This window comes from Anastrepha ludens, chromosome 3 (genome assembly GCF_028408465.1).
Source record: "Anastrepha ludens isolate Willacy chromosome 3, idAnaLude1.1, whole genome shotgun sequence".
In the NCBI taxonomy this organism is placed as follows: domain Eukaryota; kingdom Metazoa; phylum Arthropoda; class Insecta; order Diptera; family Tephritidae; genus Anastrepha; species Anastrepha ludens.
The window spans coordinates 21,422,339-21,449,611 of NC_071499.1; the positions used below are offsets into that span (position 1 = coordinate 21,422,339).

The following is a 27,273-nucleotide window of genomic DNA, read 5'->3' on the forward strand; positions in this document are numbered from 1 at the left end:
AATTATTTTTTTGAAACGAATTGTTTTGTTTTAACACGATGTGCAATATTTAATGCATTTTTCTTGAATCTAATAGAGCAAATAGAGTGAGATTTTTCGACGCATTTACGAAGCGTTTAAATTAGTCTCGGGAAAAGTATCTGAGACTCGCTAGATTTTGCTCACGCCGTCTTTTTTATGATATACGAGTTTTTAATGAATTAAAATGTATAAGCACTATATAAATTCTTAAGCCAGCCGAAAGCCTCCGATACTAATGCTGCACTACTTTCAGTTTGTATAATAATTTTATTGTTATGTAAACCTTTATAAAATAAAAAAATAAAAAAAATAAATTCTTAAGTGAATTCTAAAAAGAATTTTTTAATATTGCTTTCACCTAATTCTATTTTTACACGATTTTTTTGGGAACGTATCTTTCGTATAAAAAGAGAATGAGGTGTACTGGTACTCAGCGTACACATTTTTGCATTATTTCTTATTTTTTCCTACAGGGTTATCATACCAATACCATAAACAACAACAGCATCAAGAACAACTACACCAACAACAACAACTGCTTATGCTAACTATTGCTTGCTCTCATGCTTTGTTTTGTTGTTGTTGTTTGTTTTGTATTATTGTTTTCTTTATTTATAGGCATCCATTCCTTTTGTGTCCTCCTTTTTGCTTTTCCATTTTCATTGATTTCGCATTGCGAATCCCTTACCAGTTACAATAAGGAACACAGCAGGCAGGTGAGCTATGCGGATCAGTGGCGTGTAAGGAAATTGGCACAAAAATAAGTACTTTCTGAAAATTCATGTTGGCTTTCTTTGTATTCATTCTTTTGTTTGAAAATTTGCAAATGTTGTTGTTGCTCGCTGTAATTGACAATTGTTGCAATTTCCATGCGGTACGCTCCAAAAATATGCTACCAATGCCACGGCTTGTAGGGATTTTTCGAAATTTTTTTTATTTCTTTCCCTGCCACTCCGGTTATTGAGATGACATTTGAGAATCATTGTTGGATATTTTGAATATTTGATTTTTGGTCTGCAGCATTGCTGATACTCGAATTAGTATTCAAAAAATAATGTTTTCTGTAAGCCAATGGAATTTTAGGACAATTTTTTCTCCGCCTCGGGTAGTTCTTGTTCGTGAAAAATTACACAAAAAAAAAATTGAAATTGGAAGTTTGTGTAGCTGTGGAGTTCTTGTAGTTTGTGACTAAGAGCACACAATTTTTGTTTTTATAAAATTATCCAAACCCGGTTTGTTTCACTACAGTTCCAACTTTTTGTTCCTTTTGTCGGGATTGTCATTTAAAGTTTGCCCTGCTTCTTATAAAAAGGAAAGAAGCATCACAAACAGGTTTGTGTTCTGAAAGCTTTCACATTGTAAATACACGATTCGCTTTTTTTTGAGAGAAAAAATGGAATAAATGAGGCCCATTGGACCAAGACTCAAAATTCGTACTCGTGTGATGCCAAGTGGAGGAAAAAATATGGGGGAAATAAACATACAGAGAGACGAAAAAATGGAAGAAGTCTCCGAAAATATCAAAACTGCATATTGTAAGGCAATGATCATGTCATGAAGGCAGTTGAGCTGAAGATTTACTGAAGTTGAGTTGAAGTTGAGTTGAAGACTAACCGAAAGGATAGATATATAATCATTGATAGTCCACAAACTCTTGCCGTCTCTGTGATAACTTCCAGGCGACTCCAATGCTCCTCCAATGCTTTAAGGAGCGCAGCGCTATAGCGCGGAGAAGGTTGAGACATTTCGACCATTTGCAACCGGAAGAAAGGCATATACGCTCAATCTAACCCAGCTCTATCTTGAATTTAATCAGGGAACTGGCTCTGGACGAGGTACTGTGATAAGTAGAGGGCACAAAAGACCATGCGGTCGAAGTGCAAACCTCCAATAAATCTAACTCTAAATCTAACCGCAGTTAGAAGTTTGAAACATTAAACTTTTGTGGTAGGAGGGCCAGTCACAGGCTGAGGCTGAGGAGAAGAAATCGATTTTGTTGAGATAAAACCTTTATATTGCCTTAAACTACGCTTAAGCTACCGAACTTTCTACTAAAACTTAGAAGTAAAAACGTTCGGTTGGTGGTAGGTATCATTACAGGACACAACCCATGGGATCAGCATATGACCACCATTGGAATGATTGAGGTCCCGATATTCCTGTCTTGCTTGGAGAGGGCGGATAGCACTGAGCTCTTTCTCTATGAGTGTCCTGCCTTTGCGGGAACAAGGCTACGAGTTTTGAGTTCCGATGTCATGAGAATGAGTAATATTTGTTCTCTAAAACTGGAGGATATTTACAGATTTGCCAAAGAATCTGGAAAATTCTCCCACGACTAATTACGTCTGTCTCTCTCTCTCTCTCTCTCTCTCTCTATTCTTTCCTATCTCTTTCTCTGATACTTTTCTCCTTCCCTCCTTGACTATATACCCTCTTTCCAGAACTTTAAATACAATGGACTTTTTAGCCTGAGTGATTTAGGAGCCACAAAATCTGTTGGTGATCCATGGCTCGACCAATTCAAATTTCATTTCATTTCACGCTTAAACTACCTGGAGAAGATCTACCATGAAAATTCATTCATTTGGTTTCTTGTGAGCCCAAGAGTATCTCCAGTTTTCATATACTCCGTTGCGTACACTTTCGCCAAGACGGGAAATCTATCGACTGTCATGCCGTGTAATGTTTCCTTTTGTTTTGAGGGCCAAGCTCATGAGATATTAACACGATTTGCTATTAAAGCGCTAGGAGACATGTGCCTTGAATGTTTCCCTTTAAAAAAAATGTATTTTACCGCCACACACTTCAACTCCTAAAACAGGCCCTTGCCTCATGCGGTAGTTATCTCCGTGAAGCTACAAAAGCATGCAATCTGAGTGTATTTCTGCCATGAAAAAGCTGCTCATAAAATCCATTTGCTGTTCGGAGTCGGCTTCAAGCTGTAGGTCCCTTCATTTGTGGTACAATATCAGGACGCACGCCACAAATAGGAGGAGGAGCTCGGTCAAACACCTAAAAGAAATGTATGCACCAATTATTTATATATTTTATTTTTTATGAATGGCTGCGATTCCTGATGAGGTCACTTATGAGCTATGAGCTGATTGCGCTTGTAATTGCGTTCGCACGATTTTAGGGAGGAATGTTTTTCCTGTTTTCTGTTTTCAGCTGAATCCAAATTCATAATTTCTCTCAAATATTGTTGGCATCCTGGCAAATGAGTCTTAATGGGACTCAGTTCTTTTATGTAACTTCACTCTCCTTATCTTGTACGCGACTAGCTCCGTCCGTCAATTGTTCCCTTGCTTTGAGAAAAGCATTTTGATGTTTGAGTTGTTAAAAGAGAATTCGAAGAAGGAGCTGAAAACGGTCAAAAAAGCGTTGGAATAAGCGCAATGTCGCTAGTCTTTTAAGGTCAACGCTCCAGTTTGTGGGCGATCTTCCAATTTTTACTCTTGTTTTCTTCTTGTGCTCTCCATTCTAGGACTCTCTTTGTCCATCTGTTATCCGCAAAGTGCGCTATTTGACCAGCCCAACTCCAGTTTGCTTTGGTAGCTCTTTTGTTTAGATGGTAACTTTTGTTTTCTGTCTCGGAGCTGCATTTGAGTGAAGGCGAATTCAATAGAGGCCACTCGAATCAGTTTTTCCTTCAGAAAACAAACAGAAATACAAAACAGAAATTTTGCACCGGTGGAATAATGGCTCTATCTGTAAAATGGCAAGAGATTACCGCTCAAAATACACAAATTTAGTTTAGTAAATTTCATTAAAAAATCCTAAACAAATATTTTTACTTTATTCTAACTTGATACGGAACTTTTCAGACTACATTTAATACTTTTAATATTTTTTTAAATTTATTATATTTTTTTTTAATTTTTTTTATTTTGTTTTTATTTATTTTTTATATAATATTTTTTTTATATTTTTAAATTTCTTTATATTTTTTTTAAATTTGTTTAAATATTATTATGGCTGCCGCTGTAGCCGAAGGATTCACTGCGTGACTATCACGTGGCAGTAGCTTGCTTCGAAACCCATTATGAGAAGAAACACCAAATGATAGGAAAAGTTTTTTTAGCGGTCGCCCCTCGGAAGACTATGACCAACCTTCGAGCATATGTCTTTCATGAAAAAAGCTCCTCATAAAAAACCATCTGCCGTTTGGAGGCAACATAAAATTGTAGGTCACTGCATTTGTGGGAGAACATCAAGGCGAACGCCAGTATAAGGAACAAAGGGTGTAAGGGCCAATTATGAATACAATTGGATACAAGGTGGCGGACCTCCAAATATTCCAACTTGCTTTTTTACTCTGTAAATTTTCACCTCCACAAAGCTTTACTTTTTGAAATCGATCAATTGCATTGGATCCAGTGTTAATTCCAAATGACTCAATGTGGATTTCGTTACTATTTGTGCTGAGAGGATTTACCATGAATGTTGTTGTTGTTGTTGTAGCAGCATAAACATTCCCCATGCATATACGAGTAATGCTGCTGATGTGACAGACAGTCCTTGGCTGGATATAAATCCGGGTCGTTCCACTAAAGTGGTTTTGCTGGTTTTGAATTGCGCAAATCTGTCAGCAAATTCATTTTTAATTTTTTTTTAATATTATTTTTATTATTATTAGTTTTTTTATTATTATTATTTTTTTATTATTTTTAATATTTTATGTTTTATTTAGTTTTTATTTTTTTTATTATTTTTTTATTATTTTTTTATTATTATAGGTTTTAATATTTTTTTTTTTTATTTTTTTTTTTTGTTTTTTTTTGTAACTTTGTTTATTATTATTATATTACTAGTTTTATTGTTTTTAATATTGTTATTATTTTAAAATTTTGTTTTTAATTTTTTTTAATATTTTTAATATATATATATATTGTATATTTTTTCTTTTCATCTAAAAACAAAATTTTTTCTATAATTTTTTTTATTATTTTTTTTGTTTAGTAATTCGTGTCGACAGCTGATCTGGTTTCAACGTAATATTGCTTTAGAAATTGCAAATGAAGTAATTTACCCCTGTGAATATCTCCTGCAAAAAAAATACATTTTTCTTCAACACAATCCAGTTCTTCTTCTACCAAAACAGAGGCTGGGATTCCCCTTTCTTGCAGTTTTGGAATTCAGCTCATTTAATTTCGCTGTCATATCCACTCTGAAGCAAAATTTTTGCAACCATTTTTCATTCTCTAAATCAAGGTGATTAATGCCTTTTTCATTGAGGAATGCATTTATTTCATTCAAGCACAAGGCAAAGCGTTTCAACACCTTACCTTTGGAAAGCCATCGCACTTTATAAGGGGGAAAAGAAGGTCGAAGTACTGAGTAGCCATTTCGTTTAAGAATTCTTTGCGGTCAGTGAGTGCAAGTGGTTGATGCATAGAATCGGTGGCTAATCCTCATTAATCGATTCCGAACGATTTTTAAATGTTTTTTTTTTTTTTCTTTTAATAAAATAAATTATTTTTGCATATGGAACCAGCTGGCCGCAGCTGCACATCCAAAGAGTCGTAGTTCCCACGACAGTCGGTTCTGCGTAACCGGAACGACCCGGATTTATATCCGGCCAAGGGCTGTCACTCCAGCAGCATTCTTCTAAACATTCTTCTTTTAGTATTCTGCTCAACAACAACAGCCGTATGTGGCTCGTGAGCCGCAGGTTTCTGACCCTTGACCTAAGGTCTTCCATTGGTAAAAAAAAAACATTTTTATGTTTTTTTCTTCTTCTTTTGTTTCTTACCAGTTACCCATTAACTCAAAATTGCACTGCCAACATGAAACCCAATACTGTATTTGTTTTTTAAAAAGCTACTTAGCGAAAAGTACGTCCGGTACCCTTCTCATTTCACACATAAACACAGCATTAAAAGTAACATTTTCCCAAAAAGTGGCTTCCTCAACGCAATTAATTTTTTTTTTTTTTGCTTTTTTTGTTTCTTAATTTACATCAACTCGAACCTAATCGAAAATATGTACATAAATTAAAATTTTTTCTCGTCTTTCACACATTTTTATTCTTTTTCACGCGCACACTTTTGCCTGTTTCTCTCCATGTTTATGATGGTTTAGGTAGCTGATGGGAAAAAAATGAAGAAATGAAAAAATGGGATAAAAGTAAAAGGGTTTCATCCCTAGATGGGACTTTCGTATGCCTCTCTATTCCACATTTCGAGTGAAAAACATCCCTTACACGCACTGCAGAGCCAAAAAAAAAACAAAAAAAAACACATTTCTCTCCCCTCTTACGCTACGTTCACTGCCGTTGGTTGTGTTGCACGCTGATCGAATTAGTGGCATGCAACAAACTGTGAAGTAAGCTGTAATGGGACATGCGCACGTAGGGGGCTGGCAGGCATGTGGAACGTTGAAAGAATAGTGAGTGTAAAAGTAAAAATGGAATAGTGTAAATACCTAAGAAAAAATTGGCGGTCAAAAAACGCGGCATATGAGAATTTAGACAAAAATTTCTTAGCGCATATTTTGGATTTAAAATAATTTACATTTTCGTTAACAAAAATCGGGGAAAAAAGATTGCACTAACTGTACTTCAATTAAAAAAAAAAATTCTTAAAATTTTTGTACTGAATTTTTACGCTTTAAAATCAATTCAGCAAACCATATCATCGATAGAACTCAAGTCGTGCGTGTAAACAATATATGATAAAATCTGATGCCATCAAAGTTAACTCAGGAGGACCTCAAGGTAGCCATTTCGGGTCATTTTTGTTCGTAATCTTTCTTAAAGATATTCCAGACGTTTTTTATCTTGACATTTCCTTGTCTGATGTATGCAGATGACTTGAAAATTTACAGTCATATTGAGGCCGTAGCTGACTGCATGCGATTTCAAGAGGACTTAACAAGATTGGATGATAACTTCTTACTTCTTAATGCCAGTAAATGCCAGCACTTGTCCTTCAGTAGACGCAAATTTGCGATTGATTTCGATTGCAAGTTTGGCACTACCACCCGCACAAAAATTTGTAAAGAGAAAGACTTAGCTTAGATAGGCTGGTAAGTCGTGTATAGGAACACTCAAAGTCTTACTTGGAAATATAATAATCGTTTGTGTATAATCGCTTTTTGTGTGACAGGAAGTTATGTATGTACAGTCGGCTTCTTGTAATAAATCAATCAACAAAAGTAATAAAAATAATCAATAAAGAACAACCTCAAATAGGGCTCGCTTCTGCTTATGCAACTCTGAGCTTCATCATAGGAAGTGGTTTTATTTTGGTTTCGTGCAAATTTACTTACTATGAACTACAATAGAGTCTACGACTAAGATGGCTGGGACATCACAGGGCGTATCTCAGAACACCGGTGGGAAAAAAGAAGCAAAGTACTCTGGATTCTGTCGTAAATGACGCTAATGACGATGAGCGTTGCCAATTGGAGGGAGCTGACTAATGATCAAGTTAAATAGAGGAATGTATAGTAGCTGTGGAAGCTGTGGACTGCCAAAAACTGTGAAGCTAAAGATAATGACCAATATGCGCTTCTCTATTCCTACAACGAGTCTAAGCGAATCCTTCATTGTACGAATCAGTACTGAAAGTCTTCTTCTATCAGCTGCTCATGCCACCTTTTCTTTCACAACTTCAACAAATATGGTTTCTTTAAATGTACACTTCATTTAGGAAAGCGATAAAAGTCACAAGATGCAAGATCCGGCGAATAAGCTACTGGTATACTCTGTCTGGTGGACGACAATTGAATTTCAAACGAACAACTCGCCAATCGAAGCTGACAAAAACCAATGGACATTGAAATACGAGAGCGCAAATGGAATTGGATTGGCCATACGTTGCGCAAGCCAGCGACCGACGTAAGTAGAATGGCACTGGACGGGAACCCACAGGGATTGCATCGCCAGGGATGCCCTAAAGAATCTTGGCGACGAAGCTTTAATGAAGAATTTTTAAAAATTAACGAATCTCTCTCGTGGATCCATATTAAGACAAAAGGGAGAAGTAAACAACTTTGGTTAAACCAAAAATTTACGTAAAGAGTAAATCTTACAAGCTAATTGTAACATAAAGCGATAGCATCGAGGCCCCACGCTTAAATTGTGTATATGGAGTACTTTTGTTTTGTGTCTTAAATTCTATGGTATAGGTTGGTTATTTTAAGGAATTTGGTTATTAAAGATATTGAATCGGAGGTTGGGGAAGATGGATGCATCATTAGATTAGAGTTGCTGAAGATTTGCCTTCTGCGGGCGGTGTATAGTGAGCAATGAAGGAGGATATGGGGTATGGTACATCTTACGTCCGGGTTGCACGTGCACGTAGTTGGGTTGGTGTTGGCCATGTAATGTCCATGTGTAGTAGGGTGTCCGTTATTTACCAATTTCATTATTTTTCTTGCGACGCCCCCTAAAAAATTATCAAATCAAAATCAGCTCTTAATATTCAGAATAAACCTTGCCCCAAACACGATATATTGCCTCGGGCGGCGGTGGCACGGATGTAGGCACACGCTCCCGAATCGAAAAAGCCAGCGGCGCGTTCGGGATGTTGTACCCTGCATGGCAAAACAACAACCCGAGTTCCAGTTTAAATTCGCTTACAAGTTTTTTGTCAACTGCTGTCTAAGGATTATCTTCCAAATTTTCTGGCCAAAAATAATGCCAAGCAAGGAATTGCTCGAAAAAGCAAATAAAGAGCCACTAGTCATTTGGATAAAGAAGACGGAAATGGAAATGAATTGGGCACATTTTACGCAAAGATGCACGGTAACATAGCGATAAAGGCAATGGAATGAAACTCACTGACAGCGAGAGGAAGAGCGCCTGGCAGGCCAAGAGAAACCTGGAAGAGAACTGTGGATCACGAGAGGGCCAACTTGGGTTAAGCTGGAAGCAGGTGAAGCGGTATCCCCAGTAATCGGACGAGATGGCGCGTAGGTGTGTTGTTGGTGCCCTATGAACCGCTAGGGAATCAAGAAAACAATAGAGCATTTGCTCATGGTGCCGTCTGTATAACGATTGTGATTGGGCGAGTGTGTGAATCCGTTTGAAATGAACGGGCAGAATTCTGTTACCGAGACCCCGTTGACGTGGCAACCGAAGTTACTCTTGTAAATTTCTATTTCGTCTGTAGCAGCGTTAGTCTGTCTAGTTGCTAGTCACACCTTCTATTCACTCCACTCGGGAGCATAGGACCTCGACAAGACTCAGACTTGCGTTAGTTTGGTTAATCTATTTTGCTTTCTGACAGGGTAGGTTATTAGCCTGTCGCTACCAGTTCTAGGTATTGCGAATGCCCACCTGTCGTTGCTTAGGAACAACGCCTTCTTACTGCTTGAAGCGCCATCTGTGGGTAAAATTTTTCTGGCAGAAAGTTCACCCAGAGGGTTGAGGACTTCGCACAATTTGATTTGTCTGGCTGGCGCCACTGATGCCATGTGTAACTGTGTCTTTTTCTTTTTTATTTTTATTTTTATTTTTTGCTTGTTTCAGCAGGCACAATGCAAATAATGCCCTGACTTTTTTGAGCGGGAGTAAGGATTGGAAGGATAAGGTTGTTGGGTTTGAGGAATTAATTTTTTTTTAATATTTTTTGTTTTTTAATTTTGTTTTTATTATTATTTTTTTTATATTTTTTTTTTTGTTTTTTATTTTTTGTTTTTTGTTTTTTAGATTCATGAGAACTATCGATAACGATAATTATGGTTTGGCAGTAAGTTTAGGCAAGTTATCATAATTCGTTTAACACCAGAACAACGCTTCCGAGTCGTGGAAATTCACTTTGAAGTTCATAGAGCGCAATGTTGAAGAAGACGCAGAAATGTCGATTTGTCGTCGTTCTGAACTTGTATTCCTTAGTCTTTCGACTACGTGGAAAATTTTATTTTAATTTAGTTTTAATTTAAGGATCTTCGCTTACGTGGCTATAAAATACTGCTCGTGCAAGAATTGAAACCAAATGGCCATCGTTTGGGTCGCATTTTTGCTCATTGGGCTCATTTAGGTTTATTATTCAGATTTATTGGAAAAAGTAGTCAAAAACTGCTATGGAATTGCATGGACTATGTAACTCGTAGCCGCGACGGACATATGCCGGATATCAGATTCAAAAAAAGTGACATGAAATTATCTACCAGATTATAATAAAAAACAAACAATTCAGTTCAACATATCATTTCAACATTCATTTCTGATTTGTGTTATCATTTTTACGTCTCAAGCTGTTAAAAAAACAGTCGATATTTCTAGAGCAATTGGAAGCCTAGGTTCTAAGTTCAACATGAAAAATTTGATATCCATTTTAGAGAAACTATAGACTATAAAACTTCGATCTCAATGATATTCAAGTAACTCCTATGCTTTTTAGATTAGATTGTGAAATAGATTACAATATGAAATATCTTCTAATTATTATTGTTATCTTTAAAGTGTAGAACATTTATATACACGTATATCTATGCACAAAGACACTTCTCACCAGTTTTGTTGGAAAAATTTGTGGTAGCCTATAATAAAATTCGCCAACACAAAACAACTTCTAGTTTTAAAGTCCTCGCCTCATTTGAAATAGCGTTTTTTTGGGTGTTTCTTTAAATGCGTGTAAAACAGAAACGAAAAAAGATTTTTTATTTTTGTTTTCAGTACTTTATTTTTTGATTCATTGTTAAAATACAAAATTTTTTTTTGGCCATACGAGGTTCGTTCAAAAAGTTGTCAGACTTAAAAAAATGCACTTCCAGAAAAAGGGATGTCGCTGGCGACACGGATTCCGGGTCTCATAGGCGTCTGAAATCAAAAAGATGAAAAGGTTTTTGTGCAGTATGAGTGTCATTATCGTGTGAACTACGATCTTAAAAAAAATATTTGACAAAATGGCAGACGTTCAAAGATGAAAAACCGTTTTTTGACCCTTTTTTCCCCAAGTTTTAATTTTTTGTTAGCTACTCATTATTTGTATTAACTTTTTATTTTTATCACCGATTTAAAAATTAAAAAAAAAAAAATTAAAAAATTTTCCGACCTTTAAAATAAAGTAAAAAGAATTGTTTTGCAACCTTTAAAGTAAAAAAAAAAATATTTTATTTATTTTTTCTTTATTTTAAAGTCCCGAGAAAAAACCCAAAAATTTTTTCCCGAACGATCGTAGTTTACTTGATAACGACACCAATTCTACGTCATTTAAATTTTATTGCATCAAAATCGGTTCAGTAGAACCGGCTATATCTGCGTTCATTGTCCTTGTGAAGACCATTTTTTGAAAGCTGGCAACTTTTTGAACGAATCTCGTATGCTCAAAACAAAATTTTTATTTTATAACAATAGATAAAAAAATAAAATACTGAAAACAAAAAACAAAACTTTTACACGCATTTAAAGAAAGCCCCCAAAAAAAACCCATTTCAAATGAGGCGAGAGCCTTAAAGACAAAAAAGAAGGTGTACTCTTATTTGTTATTGCTTCTTCTGTAAAATACGAAAAATGTTGCTCAGCACTTTTGTGCCTTTCCGTTACTATATACTTTCATATTTAGTTTTTTATATTTCTTAAGTTTATTTAAAATTATTAGAATGGCTTAAGGGTAATTTTTGGTTTTTTCTTTTGCATTTTTCTGCTTTAGCAAAGTCTTATACTAACATCTGCCTCTTTTTGTACTCCTCTTTGCGTTTTAGAACGGATATTGAAAGCGACGTCACACATCCAACGCCAAACAACATCTACTTACCTACTCAGCCCCTAAAGGACAACTCGAATATTAGAATTATCAAAGTCAATTCTGAGTACACGCAGTCAGTGGATAGCACAACAGCTGTATTAAAGCAACAACAACAGCATCAGACGGCTACCACTACTACTACAACCAATAGCGGTGTTAATAGCCATTTAAGCAACAACAGCAACGTTAATACAAACAAAAACAACGAACGCCCATTGAAGTGTCTCGAGACGCTCGCACAAAAGGCGGGAATAACCTTTGACGAGAAATACGATTTTGCCAGTCCTCCACATCCGGATACGCACATCAGTAGCAATAGCAACAACCACCACCACCACCACCACCACCACAATTTCAACGCCACCTATAAGCACAGTTTAGGCGGTAGTAGTGGAGTTTCGTCATCGTCATCATCATCATCTTTGTCATCGTCGTCGTCATCATCAGCATCATCATCATCGTCATCCACATCATCAGCATCATCATCCACATCGTCGACGTTTGTCAGCTCATCTACACCGACGGCAAACGCTACCCATTCAACAACACTACACGTCGCCACACCGCAGAAAAACTTCACACTGGAGAAATCACAGAGTCCAGCCCAACAGGTGGCGCCCTCGTCGGTGCCACTACAAATCTCGCCCGAACAATTACAGCAGTTGCAGCAGCTGCAACTACAACATGGCTCACCATTTACTGCCATACAGGTGAAACAGGAATTTCCCACACACACTGCCGCCACACATCAGTTGAGCGCCGCCGGCGCGGGTGGCGAACTGAAGCATGCCGGTCTGTTGGATCCCACACAGGCCAATCAGCTGCAACAAATGCAAATGCAATTGGCGGACCCCTCAAATGGCGCACCCGGCAGCCCGGCCAACCAGCAAACGCCCAGCAGTGCTGCCGCCGCCGTCGCCGCTTTGCAGCAACATTCGACTACCATTAGCACCATGTCGCCCATGCAGTTGACTAGTCAGGTGCTGGGCGATTGGGCACAGGGACGCACGGTGCAGTTGATGCCACAGCAAACGGCGCTTAATTCGGGTTTCCTCTACCCGCAGCTAGTCTCCGGCAATTTGATACACTCGAATTTAGGACAGCAACCGATACAGGTGGGTGAAAGTGCGGAATTTGCTTGAATCTAATTTTTTAATCACAATTTATTGCATTTTCTCTGCGCAGGTTATCGCCAGCAAACCATTTCAGGGCGGCACGCCCCAAATGATTACCACCACCACGCAAAATGCCAAGCAAATGATAGGCGGCAATGCGGGCTTTCCCAACACCTACGCGATACCGTCCAGTCAATCACCGCAGGCACTACTCTTCACGCCCGTGCTGGCTCAATCGCCGCAACAACAACAGAACATATTTAATTCCATGGCAGCGGCAGCAGCTAATGCTCAACAACAGCAACAACAACAGCAGCAGCAACAACAAAACGCCAAGGCAACAAGCGACGCACAGAAAAGTCTGCAACAAAAGGTTGTGCAGAAGGTGACAACCACCACGAACACCGTGCAATCGGCAGCGAACGCCGCTGGCGCAGTGGCTCAGCAGCAACAGCAACAATCGACGCAGCAATGTGTGCAGGTGTCACAAGCGACAATGCCAACACAAATTATTAGCCCATTGCAGGGCACCACTGGGACGCCGCAAATGCAAATTGGCCCTTGGGTGCCGTTCTGGTCGAATGGCCTGCAGCAGTTGCAGAATCCAATTATAATACGCGGCACACAACCAGACGGCACGCAAAGCATGTTCATTCAGCAGCCGACGTCGCATCAAACCATACAGGCGCAGCAACAGAATCGTAAGCCACAGTGAATTTCGCGTTTGTTAAATATGTTAAAATGCCTCTGTTTCTTCTTTGCTTACAGCCATCACCCTGCAGTGCAATGTCGCACAGCCTGCAACGAAGCCACGTCAACAAATCGAGGCGCTCGCACCGAAACAGCAGCAGACGCATCAACAGCAAACTCAGCAGCAGCAGCAAACGGCGCAGGCCGTCGTCGCCGCTGCCGCCCAGCTACAGCAGCAAGCCGTAACGGCCAGCCAATTGCAGCAGCAAGTAGCCCAGCGCGTACCGCAAATACTGCCGCAAAACGGCGCGCAAATACGTCCGGCTAGTTCGGTGTCGACGCAGACTGCGCAGAATCAGAGTTTGCTGAAGAAGATGCGCACCAAGCAGCAGCCAGTGCGGCCGGCACTGCCGACAATGAAGACTGAAAATGGCCAGCAGCAGCAGGTGAAGGCGCAAACGGTCGCCACAGCAGCTGGCATGCAACAGCAGGGCGCGACCATGCATCAGGTGGTAACGCCAGCGGGCAAAATGGTTGTGATGAGCACCGGGCCGCCAATAACAATACAGAATGGCCAGGCCATACAGCAGACCAACGCGGCTGGGCACGTCGACAAGCAGCAGCAACAGCAGCAGCAGCAGCAAATCCAAATACAACAAATGCAAAAACAACAACAGCAACAACAACAGGCATTGCTTCAACAGCACTTGCTGCAGCAACAGTTCGCTTCGGCTATACAAATGCAACAGCAGCAACAACAACAGCAGCAGCAGCAGCAGCAGTTGCAACAGCAGCAGCAACAGCCGCAACAGATACAGTTGCAGGTGACACCACAAACATTCATTACACAGCAACAGCAGGCGCAGCAACAACAGCAGCAGCAGCAGCTGCAAACTCAACTGCTGCAACAGCAGCTGGTGCAGCAACAACAACAGCAGCAGCAACAGCAGCGCGAGCAACAGCAGCAAACGCAAAACATAATACATCAAATTGTGGTGCAACAACAGCCACAGCAGCAACAGGCACAAGCGCATGCACAACAGCAACAACAGCAGCAGCAGCAGCAAACACACTTACCACCGCAAATCGCCGGCGTACCTTTCTCGGTATCCTCTTCGACGCCGTCGAGCATAGCCTCATCCGCAGCCGCAGCATTGCAGCAACACGCCGTTTATCAGTCGAAGGCATCGACGCTGCCGACAACTTCAGTGGTGACTATTACCAATCAGGCTGGGCCGCTGGTCACCAGCACTATTGGCATTAATCAGGCGACGCCGCAGCAGCAGCAGCAAAGTTTGCTGGCAGCCACTCTTGCTGCCTCTCAGCAGCAGCAACAGCAGCAGGCGCAACAACAGCAGCAACAACAACAGGCGCAACAGCAAGCACAACAAGCACATCAAGTGCAACAACAACAGCAGCAGCAGCAGCAGCAGCACCAAGCTCAGCAGCAATCTCAAATGGCCCCACCAGCCGCACAACCACTGCCGCAGCCCAGCATGGTGTCCACACCCACACAAAGTCCTCTGCTCGGGCTCACCTCGATGATGAACGCTTCGATGGGTGGCAGCATACAAGCCTCCTCACCGGTTACATCAACGGCAACAGCGGCGGCCACCATGGCATCGCCACTAAACAGCGGTGCTGGCGGTGGTGTTACGTCCGTGTCTTCGCTGCCGAGCACGCCCATCAAGTCTATGGCTAACGACCAGCAACAGCAGCAACAACAACTACAGCAACACCAACAGCTGCAACAGCAATACAAAAGTCCTTTGTCTATTAATTCGCCCTCACAAATGTCGCTGGTGGGTGGCATTGCGTCAGAAGCGAATCGCGCGTTGCAAGTTTCATCGGCTACATCGTCGGCCAACAACAATCAACTGGCCAATATGAATAATTCTAATGCTGCGAATTTGGCAGCGTCGGCGGCTGAGTTGAAGGAGACAACAGTAAAGTCAACAATGGAAGCACCTAAAGTTGCCACACCCCAACAGCCGTCCGTTGAGTCGGCTACGGCCTCATCGTCGTCGACATCACCATCCACACTACAGCAGCTGCAGCAGCAACATCAGCCGCAGTCCAACCCAACTAATGCCACAAATGTTAATGCAACTGCCACTGTAACGGCAACAACGGCCAATTCGCCGAATGCAGAAGCTACCAAAGCTTCAAACGCAATGGACACCACCCCGGCGCCGGCAACTCCAACTACACCCACCACAGCTACGTCAACTGCAGTGTCGCCGACGAAAAACGTGGCGAATGTAACGTCGCTTACTCAATCCACCACAGCATCGCCAACTAAAGGTAAGAGGGAAGGCGAACATTTTTATCCCATTGAATGCAGGACGCTTTTTGGTACTTCGTTTTGTGATTAGAGTGAAGTCGTTTAAAGGGAAGGGAGTGTTAATAAAATGTAAGACAGTAAATTTAAAAGGACTATGTGAATTGATGTTCCAAGTAAAAATTTAAATGCTACCTGAGCGCTCTCAGCCTTGAAAGGCTAGAATCTATCCCTGCACTGGAGCTTGAACGACTCCTAAAATTCGCGAACAGTACGCACATCTTGAGTGATGGCTGTTTTCGCTAAATAGCACTCTGATCTGGTATCGCTATGGACCAAATTGGTCTCTGCGTGGCTTCGGCCAGCCAGTATAACCTAACCTAACCTAACCTAATATTTTTAACAAAAAGGGAATTTCGTTTTTCAAGGAATTACTTTTCTGCCTTTTTAAATGTTTATTTGCTCATTTTACTGAAACTATAGTTTATTTTTCCTTTGTTAATTAATACATTGTTTTTTTATAATTTTTTATTGAATTTATTTTTTTTTATAAATTTCTTTTTTATAATTTTTTTTTCAATAATTGTTCTTTTGTAATTTGTTTTAAACATTTTTTTTTTATAATTTTTTTTTATAATTTTTTTTTTATAATTTGTTTTTTATAATTCCTTTTTTATAAACTTTTATTTTTATTAATTATAATTTTTTTATTAATTATTTAATTCATTTATTAGTTACTTTTACTAATTAATTTTTTTGCATAATTCTTTTTTTTATTTTTTATTTTATTTTTTTAATTTTAATTAATTTATGTTTCTTTATACATTTATTTTTTATAATTTTTTTTTATAATTTTTCTCTATATTTTTTATATTTTTTTTATAATTCTTTTTTTTGTAAATTTTTATTTTTATTACTTTTTTATTAATTAATTAATTTATCTATTATTTCCTTTTATTAATTACTTTTTTGTATAATTTTTTTTTTTAATTTTAATTAATTAATGTTTGTTTATAAATTTCTTTTTTATATTTTTTGTTTAATAATTGTTCTTTTGTAATTTTTTTTATAATAATATATTTTTTATAATTTTTTTTATAATTTGTTTTTTATAATTATGTCTTTATAAATTTATATTTTTATTAATTAATTTTTTTATTAATTGTTTAATTAATTTATTAGTTACTATTATTAGCTAATTTTTTTGTATATTCTTTTTCTTTTATATCGTTTTTCTTTTAAATAATTTTTTTTATAATTTTTTTTGTTTATAATTTTTGTTAGTATTTTTTTTTTCATAATTTCTTTTAATAATTTGTTTTTTATAATTCTTTTTTTATAAATTTTTATTTTTATCAATTAATTTTTTAATTAATTGTTTAATAAATTTATTTGTTGCTTTTATTAGCTAATTTTTTTGTATATTTCTTTTTTTATATTGTTTTTCTTTTAAATAATTAATGTTTTTTTTTATAAATTCTTTTTTATAATCTTTTTTTAATTTTTTTTTTATAATTTTTGTTATAATTTTTTTTAATAATTTCTTTTTATAATTTGTTTTTTATAATTCTTTTTTTATAAATTTTTATTTTTATTAATTATTTAATTAATTTATTAGTTACTTTTATTAATTAATTTGTTATATAACTCTTCTTTTTATAATTTTTTAATTTAAATTAATTTTTATTTTTTATTTTTTTTATAATTCTTTCTTTATATTTTTTTTTAATTTTAATTAATTAATTTTTTTTACAAATGTATTTGTATAATTTTTTTTAATAATTATTTTTAAAATTAAAAAAAAAATTTTGATTATACATTTTGTTTACAATTCTTTTTTTATAAATATTTATTTTTATTCATTAATTTATTTATTAATTTTCTCTTATTAGTGGTATTTTTCTATTAGTTCGGGAAATAAGTTCGTAGCGTTTTTACCATAGGCAAACATTTTATTACTAAAACAGAAAACAATAATTATATCAATAAGTTAATCAGCTACATATTCGCTGTCGCTCTTTACAATCTCTTCCCACCTCTCGACCAGTTTGTTGATGCCATTTCGCCAAAAATCGCCTGGTCTGTTGTCAAAGTAAAGTTGAGCCAGTTTTTAAGCTCTTCTTTGTTATCGAAGGTAACGCCACTGCATCTGGTTTGACAGAGAGCGGAAAAGATGGTAATCGGTCAGTGTAAGGTCCAGAGAATTGGGCGAATGCTGAAGGACCTCCCATTCGAGCTCTCGGAGTGCGGCTTTTACGACTTGTTCAACATGGGGCCTGGCATTGTCGTGAAGTAGTATTGTTTGGACATGTCGATCAAGTCTTTTCAGTCGAATAGCCTCATTCAGGCGGTATAGTTCGGCAATGTAGAGCTCTTTGTTGACCGTGGCATTCTTTTTGGGCATTTGCCAGTGCACAATGCCTTGCCAGTCCACCCAAACACTTTTTATGATTTTCTTTAGATGAAGTTCCGGCTTGACTCTTGGCTTTGGCGTATCTTCTAGAGCCAGCCACTCCTGTTTTTTGCTTCATATTGATGTATAGGCATCATTTCTCATTTCCCGTGACGATTCGGTATAAAAAGCTCAGTTTGTGACCGCGTGTTTGCTCGATGGCGGGCGAGATGCGGAGGAGCAATTTTATGAAGGCGACTTTCTGTGTTTTTTTCGTTGAGCTCGTGAAGTACCCAGGATCCCAATTTTTCGATAAATTCCATTGAATGAAGGTGATTTAGAACCTTTTTATTATCGCAGTTAATTTTTTCCACCAATTCACGACTGATTTGGCGACACTTCAAAAGTGATTTGAGACTTTATCGAAGGCCTTCCGCTGCAGGACGTGTCATCGACGTTAAAGTCGCCATTCGCCATTTTTGAACTTTGCAAACCATTTCCGTGCTGTAGACTCGCCTGCGACACCTTCTCCATACACATCGCAAATGTCCCCGGCTGCTTCAGCAGCTTCGGTAGCTTTTTCACCTCGATGAAAAGCAAAGAAGAGGTCGAAAGTGTTGATTTTTGCCCCATGGGTACTCCATTTCTAAGCCTTAAAACTAATAAAAAATTAAATAACTCAACTATTCAATTAACATAGTTTTGTAGAGCAGAAAGAGAGTTCTATAGAATGTGTACTTACCCTTTGCCAAACAGCAAAAAAATCGTTGTAAAATAAAAGAAAATATAAAAACGCTATGAACTTATGCCCCGAAATTAGTTAATTAATTAAAAAAAAAAATAACACTTTTTTTGCTACCATTTTTGTCCAAAAAGTTATTTACTTTTTCCACTTACTTCAGCCTTCTGAAGGGGGGAGCCTTGTTTATAAGGTCAAAAAAATCAATTTTTTTTTTCGTTTTAAGCGATTCCTAATATATTTCAGAATATTCACACAAAGTTACAGAGCCTAATTCTCAATATTTCCGTAGATACAAAGCCAAAGGTAGGCGAGCGTTAGGTAGTTACGCTGTGACCGGACAGCTATAGTACAAACTTTATTTTTTCTCGACTTTTCATTTTTATGATTTCTTTGAATTGGCGTACATGAATGAAAAAAAACTAATGAACCTTTTGAAATGAATCATAGCTTGTTCCCTTCAGTATTAAATTCTCTTCTATTTGAACTAACAAAATAGATAAAAAAAATGTTTTCAAGATTTTTATACCAAGTTGAAGTGAATTTTTTTTTTTATAGAAAGGCATTTTTTTCTTTAAAACCTCCAAAAAGTTGAAATTTTGGAATTTCTCTCAGTTTTCTTAGTTCATCTAGAATAAAAAATCATGATAATTAGAAATCCATTTGAATTTTTTACTTTAGATAATAATTACGAGCTGTTCTTGTACGCCAGTTGGCAACTCCAGCGTTGATGCGCTCTACTAATTTCTATGTTAAACATTTTTTTCAACTTATTTTAACCAGTACAAAAATTTTTTTATACTTTTTAAATGTTCATTAAAAGATAGAAAAAACTTTGTAGTGCTAAACTAATTTTTTCCTTAAAAAAAAACGCAAAGAGATGCAATTTTTAGACCTCATAAACCAGGCTCCCCCCTGAAATGCGAACTCTTCTAAGGGAGCACCAGAATTCTAATGTCAAAGCTTTAATAATTGAATCATGGTTTCATCGTATTATATTTTACTTTATACTATTTTTTTCTCTTATTTCATTCAATTTTATTGTTAATTTGTTCCTTATAATTACAATTATATGTATTTTTATTTTATTCCTTGTTTGTGCGCCATAATTTTTTGCTACAAATAACGAAACCTGCAGTTTTATGTGTTTTTTAAATTGTAAAAAGCATTCATGGGCTCATATTAGATAATTCGTTGTTGTTGTACAATACAATATAATACAAGCCTTTCCCACAACACAGTGCCAATTTCGAAGAATACTTCTGGCTTACAGTCATATAAATCTAGTCCCTTCCGCGACGGTATTTCAGAATCAAGAAAAATAGTCTCTGATATTTTCATATTTCCCTTAATAATTCTCAAATATGAAAATAATTCTGAATTACTTACCCACAGGTGCATCTGGCAATCGTATACAGGACAGCAGCAAAACCCCCAACGCCGAGGCGGAAAAAGCTGCCACAGCTGCCACAGTTGCTTCCTCTACAAATGACGAAAGCAATGCCCCAGCTACCAAACCAACAAATGCCGTCTCGACGAGCATATCCAACAGCATGCCCAAGAACACGTCCAGCATGGCAAGCGTCAAGGTGGAAAAGGATCTGCCGAAGGCCATGATCAAGCCCAATGTGCTGACGCACGTCATCGAAGGTTTCATCATACAAGAGGCCAACGAACCGTTTCCAGTGACGCGCCAACGTTACACAGACAAAGATGCTGACGATGAGCCACCCCGTAAGTATCGTCAAGTTATTAGCAAAATCAAGCTAATCATCCCACAACACAATGCACACTCATCATTTTTTCCCCAAAAAAACTTTTACAGGAAAGAAAATTGCCGTGGATGAAGAGGCACATAATGCAGTCAACCACCAGAGCAACGGCCCCACTTCACTACCACCCGATATGATTGCGTGCGAGCAATGCGGCAAACCGGAGCACAAAGCGAAACTGAAGAAGAAACGTTTCTGCTCGCTAACTTGTGCCCGCCAATCGAAGGCGGCTTCCATGAACGAGCAGCCAGCGGAGGCACCCACACAGAGCAATGCCAGCAACGCCACAACTACAGGCAATCAGCATACAGCTGGCGATGCCTTGGTGGCGAATAACAAAAGCGCTGCCGTCGACAACTCCAGTATTACGAGCAACGCAAACAGCGCTGCTGCACCTGAGAAAATGCAAACCGAACCCATACCGTCTGCGCCAATCACTGCCTTTAACAACAATAATGGCGTTTCGAAGCATGAAAATACGGCCGCTGTGGCTGCTACTATGGCCGCCGAAGCGCAACAGGTTGCAAATAGTGCGGCGAACAATGTTGGGGGCGCAGCTGGCACTGCTGCGGCGCAGACGGGTGCCGCCGTACACAGCGAACGCCCCGCCATGGCCGACTGGAGTGTGGCTGAAGTGTGCGAATTTATACGCCACCTACCTGGCTGCACCGATTATGTGGATGATTTTGAGCAGCAGGAAATCGATGGGCAAGCATTGATGCTGCTCAAGGAGAATCATTTGGTGAATGCGATGGGCATGAAATTGGGGCCAGCGTTGAAGATTGTCGCCAAAGTAGAGTCGATGAAAGAGGTGGCGCCCGTGCAGAGTGCCGATAAGGAGGCGCCACAGTAGAAGCGACGTTTGGAATTTGTAAATACAGCAAAATAATATTTTTGAGGCGTTAGTTTTCTTCGATAGCACAGACATACATTTAAGCGGAGATGAGGAAGTGCGGCAGCATTGTTTGTTAAGTAGGCTTTGTACATAAAATAGTTGAACAAATAATTAATTAATAATATAAATATTGCGTACATTTTGTAACTCCTACTACTCCAGAAATTGCAACAACAACTATACAAAGAAATATTTTTATTTTAAAATTTAGTGTACAAGAAGTATGAGTATACGCAGCTACAGCTGCTACGTTAAGTGAGGTTATGTTTAATTTTGCGCTATTTTTAGATATCACATTACATACTAACGCATACATATATATATAATACAATATATAAGTATATGTGTCATTCGTTCTCTTGTTAAACATTGTTTTATTATTTCGCTAGTGTCGAGTTTTTACGCCACTTTTTCTTTTGTTTTGTTCACAATTTTACTACTGAAATTGGGCACTTCTCTCTTTTTAAGTTGTTTATATAATTAATATATATGTAGTAATTAGTGTTTAGGGCACAGGCTTAATTTCAGTGCTGGAGTTTTGCACGCCGTGAAGGCTTTTGGGTCGTCGTACGCTCCGGTCGCTATGGCAGGTGAAAACTCAAAAACCTACAGATGTAAACTCAAAGAGTATTTCTTATTTTTAAAACTAATCACTAAGTAATATTTAAAGTTAGCTCATAAGTATGTAAATTTAAATGAATATTCATATAATATTGCTGCTAAAGCATATTTGAAATAATTAAATAAATGGCATTCACTACAAGTAAGTTTATGTGAAAAATTCATTACAAAAAATGACTTTCGTTTACTTTTTTTTTTGTTAGGACAACTAGCAAGTGCAGCACTCAGACATTAATTAAGTCCATTGTACGACACTTGGATTCCCTTTTAATATTCTTTAAATCTACCCGATTTCCGAAGAAATCTGAGTAGATCTTGGAGTGCCAAGGAGCCAAGGTGGTCGCTTCTTAGGGGGTTACATGGGTTTCGTTGGTTCAAAAAATCGATTTATTTTTTTTGGCTTATTATTTTCTACATCTCAGGAATATTATCCTAAATTTTCAAGTCGATCCGAATAATAAATTCGGAGATACAGCCTTTGGAATGTGTGCGCTCCAAGCCACTTTTATTATTACTCAAAACTTTAGACGCGTTTTTCTCGGAACCGTGTTTTCAAAGTCGGTTGTCAAATGTTCTCGAAAACTACTAAACCGATTTTGTTGAAATGTTACACAGGAGTTCGAAATACAATTTACTCGTGCTTGAACGAAGGATTTTTTTTTTCAATTACATCTATTTAAAAAAAAACAAAATGTCAAGCAAATTTGACCGAAACTTTCATTTTTTTGGAAAAATGTCTGCCAAAATTCCAATTTTTACTTTTTTTTTCCTTCGTTCAAGCACGAGTTTATGGTCTTAACTAAAGCACTTATTTTTGTTTTTTCATTTTTGATGATCCTGTCAGGAGTTATGCTGACAACGCGGATGCACCTCTTTTCCGAAGGTCATCGGAAATGGCGTCACAATGGAGGAGTTTTAATTTTTTTTTTTTTAATTTTCAGAAATTATTCTTTAAATATGTATCTAAAAGACAGAAAAAAGTTTGAATTAAATAAATAATTTTTTACATAGAAAAAAAAAATTGAAAATAGGCCTTTTTTTACCCGACGAAACTCATGTAACCCCTTAACACATCAGTGCTCAAACCTGATTCGAGCGAAGGCGGGGCGGGGCAGACGCACAGGAAGTGGTCCGCCGTCTCAGAGTACACTGTCTAAGATGCCTACCGTTTGCATGTGCTTCGCCCACAGAAAGTGGCCCGTCATCAGTCGAATCAGCTGTCTCCACTCCCTGATGATCCGAGCTCAGACATGGCTAGAAGACCATGGATTAAGTTGGCCACAGAGAAAACATAGCTAATCCTTCTAACCAACAGACGTATCCCATTAGAAGTAGATATACAAGTACTCGAAGCCACTTTATCGACAAAAAGTCAAATACCTAGGAGTGCAATTAGAGGGTATATTCAGAAACGCATTATAAATGCGCAGTAATTGCAGCGCTGGCAGCACTGCCAATGTGACAAGTGTTGCAATTGATGGATTGGCAGTATTAAAATTTTTCCTGCAAATAATGCGCGACGTTTGATACAAAAATGGCGTTTTGGAACGCGATGCATTTGCAGTACTGCCATATTTGCATTTCTGAACGCATTGCCAACACTGCAAAAGTACGTTGCGCATTATAATGCGTTATTGAATATACCCAGACATAATCATGCTGCCACAAGAGCTGCCAAAGTAAGCGGCATGTTGAGTAAGCTCTTGGCAAACCTTGGAGGTCCAACGCAGAACAAGCGAAAACTTTTAATGGACACGATGAACTCGATTCTTTTACACGGATGCGAAATATGGGCAAGATTCGTTAAGGGTGCAATGCCGGCGGAAAACTCTGCAATCTGTGCAACGCACCTGCGCTCTCAGAGTGGCTTCGTCATACAGAACAGCGGTTTTAGTTAACAGCGGAACCATCCCTATAGATATTCTAGCACAAGAGCGCAAACGGAGATGGGAGGCAATAAACACAGGAACCCCAGTACCACGGTTCTCCGATATTAGAATTCAAACGCTCACACTTTGGCAGGCAAGATGGAACTCTGAACGGTACGGTAGATGGAGAGCGAGACTCGATACTCGATCTAAAAAAGTGGGTAGAAAGAAAGCACGGTGAGGTTAACTATTGCCTCACGGTCACAGTTTTTGCCCGGACATGGGTTCTTTCGCAAGTATTTGTGGCGAATGGGAAAAGTGAGCCTACCAAACTGCATATATGGAGATACTGAGTATGATGATGCGGAGCACAACTTCTTTAAATGCGAGAGGTGGAACATAGAGAGAACAGCTCTGAACCGAGCTATTGGTGTATTTACACCTGAAAAATTAATCGAGAAAATGTTGATAGACGAAGAAAAATGAAAAGCAGTCGCAAATAGAGGATATTATCCGAAAAAAGAAACGTGAAATGGAAAGTTATGCTGAAGAGTATTGAGCATAGGTTTCTCAAAATAGGCGACCCTGGACGCAGGGTGAGTAAGTAAGTGTCCTTCTTAGGACACCCTTCTACCTCGAAGCAATGGGGAAGCTGTCCCGTGGGTGGAGGGAATAATCCAAGAGAAGAGGAGGGATGTTTTTAGTGGAATCACCACACACGTAGTAGCGACGGTTACTATATGGTGCGAATTAATATTTAACCCAACCTCACCGCCAAAAAAAAAAAAAAAACTCCAAATACATAAATTTCGATAGTTAATTGTAAGGGGTGGTTAAGTTTTAAGGGCCGGTGTTGATTTTGTATAAAACACAATTTTTTTAAGAAATTATTTTCATTCCTCTTTATTACGATAATATTGGTATGACTCAATTACGTATGGAGCAAAATATCGATCAATTGGCCGCCGCGGCACACCTCCATCCGATAGTCCAAATTTTCGATGACGCTGAGGCATAATTGAGGTTCTATGCCGTTAATGTGCTGAATTATCTCATCCTTTAGCTCTTGAACTGTTGCTGCCTTATCGACGTACACCTTTTCTTTCAAATAACCCCAAAGAAAGAAGTCCAACGGTGTCAAATCACATGATCTTGGCGGCCAATTGACATCGCCGCGACGTGAGTTTATTCGGCCATAAAATTTTTCGCGCAAAATAGCCTTTGTTTCGTTAGCTGTGTGTCAAGTGGCACCGCCCTGTTGTGAAACCACATATCGTCCACATCCATATCTTCCACTTCGGGCCATAAAAAGTTCGTTATCATCTCACGATAGCGAACACTATGGCCCCTATTATGAGTTATATTCGATCTTCGATATTCGTTGGTTGTCGAAGATCGAAAATCGAATGTCAATTTGGTATTATGAGCGGTGCAGCCCTGTCGAAATTTTCGTTGAATACCGAATTTAGAGTCGAATGCAATTTTGCTTTCGATTGCGTTGCGTATTGTTGGTAAACTTGTTAAAATGTAAGTTGTTTGCGATTATTTATGGTTTTAGAGTAACCAAATAATAAATATATACTAATGTTGTTAATTTTATGCAGGTCGAAAATCGTGAGTACCAAACAGCAATTAGAAAGGCTAGTTGCATTAATGAAAGAGAATCCACAATTCGCAAAAGGGATTTGCACCAAAGTTCAAGCAGCAAAAAAATGGGAGGAATTTACAACGGAGCTGAATTGCTTGGGACCACCAGTTAGAACGGCAGCAAAATGGATTAAGGTTAATATAATGGTTTTTTTTGTGATGTTTATAGAAATACATTTTTATTTTCCCTTGGCAGGTATGGGCTGAAATACGTAGAGGAACTGAAATATATACATATTTTTTTCTAATGACGAATAATTGAATAAAGAAAATTTATAACAAAAATAAAACAGAAACTGTGGCGTAAAGGTTTCTATTTAATACTTTTTAGATTTTTCTATAACATTCTAAGAACTTCATTTCTTATGCTGTATTTGCTATAAAAATGTGCTTTTCTTTGTTGCAGATCAGCCTCTGTACTACTAAATTGTATCCAACTTTGGCAAATATAATTTTCCAGGACATCTATTTTTTCCGATAGCACAACAGACACAGTGGGTTGAGCAAGTCCTAGCATACCTTCATTACCAATACTCAATTGGTACGATCCCTGAGCATAAAATCGCAGAACTGTGACTAGCTTTAAAATATTTGGAAGATTTGGCTCGGGTGCACTGCTGCAAGTGGTTTTCTGTACTGGACAGTAGGTCCATAAACGCCTCTTTAGATGATCTAAAGTTCTTTAAAAATCTGTAAGGAAATTTATGTCATATTAAGTACGTCAACACATTTTGAAAATTCTAAACGTACTCAGTGGAAGCCATTTCTAAGGGGTTGGATGCGCCCCTCAACTGTTTTCTACTTCTAGCTAGTTCCGCTAATCTTTTATCGTCTGATAAATCGTCGAACCACAACTCCGTTGTACTCATTTTCACAAAAAATACTTTTTTTAACTTTTAAAAATGTTGTTAGCAAATTTCAGCGAATTTCAATACAATACAAGCGAATTTCAATACAATCGGTTTTTTCCTTTATTTTGATTTGCTGTATCACCTGAGAAAAAATTATCTATTGTAAATGCGTCGAGCGATCGAAATTCACAATAGTCCTATTTTTCAACGAATGAGCACCATAATACCAAATGAAAATTCGTTCGATCAGCATTTTCGACTATAGTCGAAGATCGAATGTTGCTCATAATAAGGGCCTATAACACAGTAACTGCCTGACCGGCCTCATTTTGGAAAAAATACGGCCCAATCATGCCGCCGGCCCATAAACCGCACCAAACAGTCACGCTTTGTGGGTGCATTGGTTTTTCGGCAATCACTCTTGGATCATCATTCGCCCAAATGCGGCAATTCTGCTTATTGACAAATCCACTGAGGTGAAAATGTGCCTCATCACTGAAGATGATTTTCTTCACGAAGTGCGCGATATGCATTTTGATTTGAACGCCCGTTTTCATAATAAGCCTGAATAACTTTAACGCGTTGTTCGATTATGTATCTTTCCATGGTTCAAATTGAGTTAGTCTGAAACTAAAAAATATCAAATGAAATCCAGAAAGACACTTGACGTTTAGGTGTGGTTCAC

General features: G+C 38.0%; 1 protein-coding gene across 1 annotated transcript in view; it reads left to right on the forward strand.

Annotated features, from left to right (window-relative positions):
• The window catches only part of LOC128857127 (polyhomeotic-proximal chromatin protein), a 39,648-nt gene extending 17,280 nt beyond the window's left edge, over positions 1-22,368 (forward strand). The window contains exons 2-6 of the mRNA XM_054092704.1: positions 11,674-12,832; positions 12,903-13,533; positions 13,601-15,826; positions 20,330-20,668; positions 20,760-22,368. Of these exons, the coding sequence (XP_053948679.1) occupies positions 11,674-12,832; positions 12,903-13,533; positions 13,601-15,826; positions 20,330-20,668; positions 20,760-21,559 (5,155 nt within the window). The 3' untranslated portion in view covers positions 21,560-22,368. The remainder of the gene's footprint in view (positions 1-11,673; positions 12,833-12,902; positions 13,534-13,600; positions 15,827-20,329; positions 20,669-20,759) is intronic.
• The last annotated feature ends 4,905 nt before the right edge of the window (positions 22,369-27,273 follow it).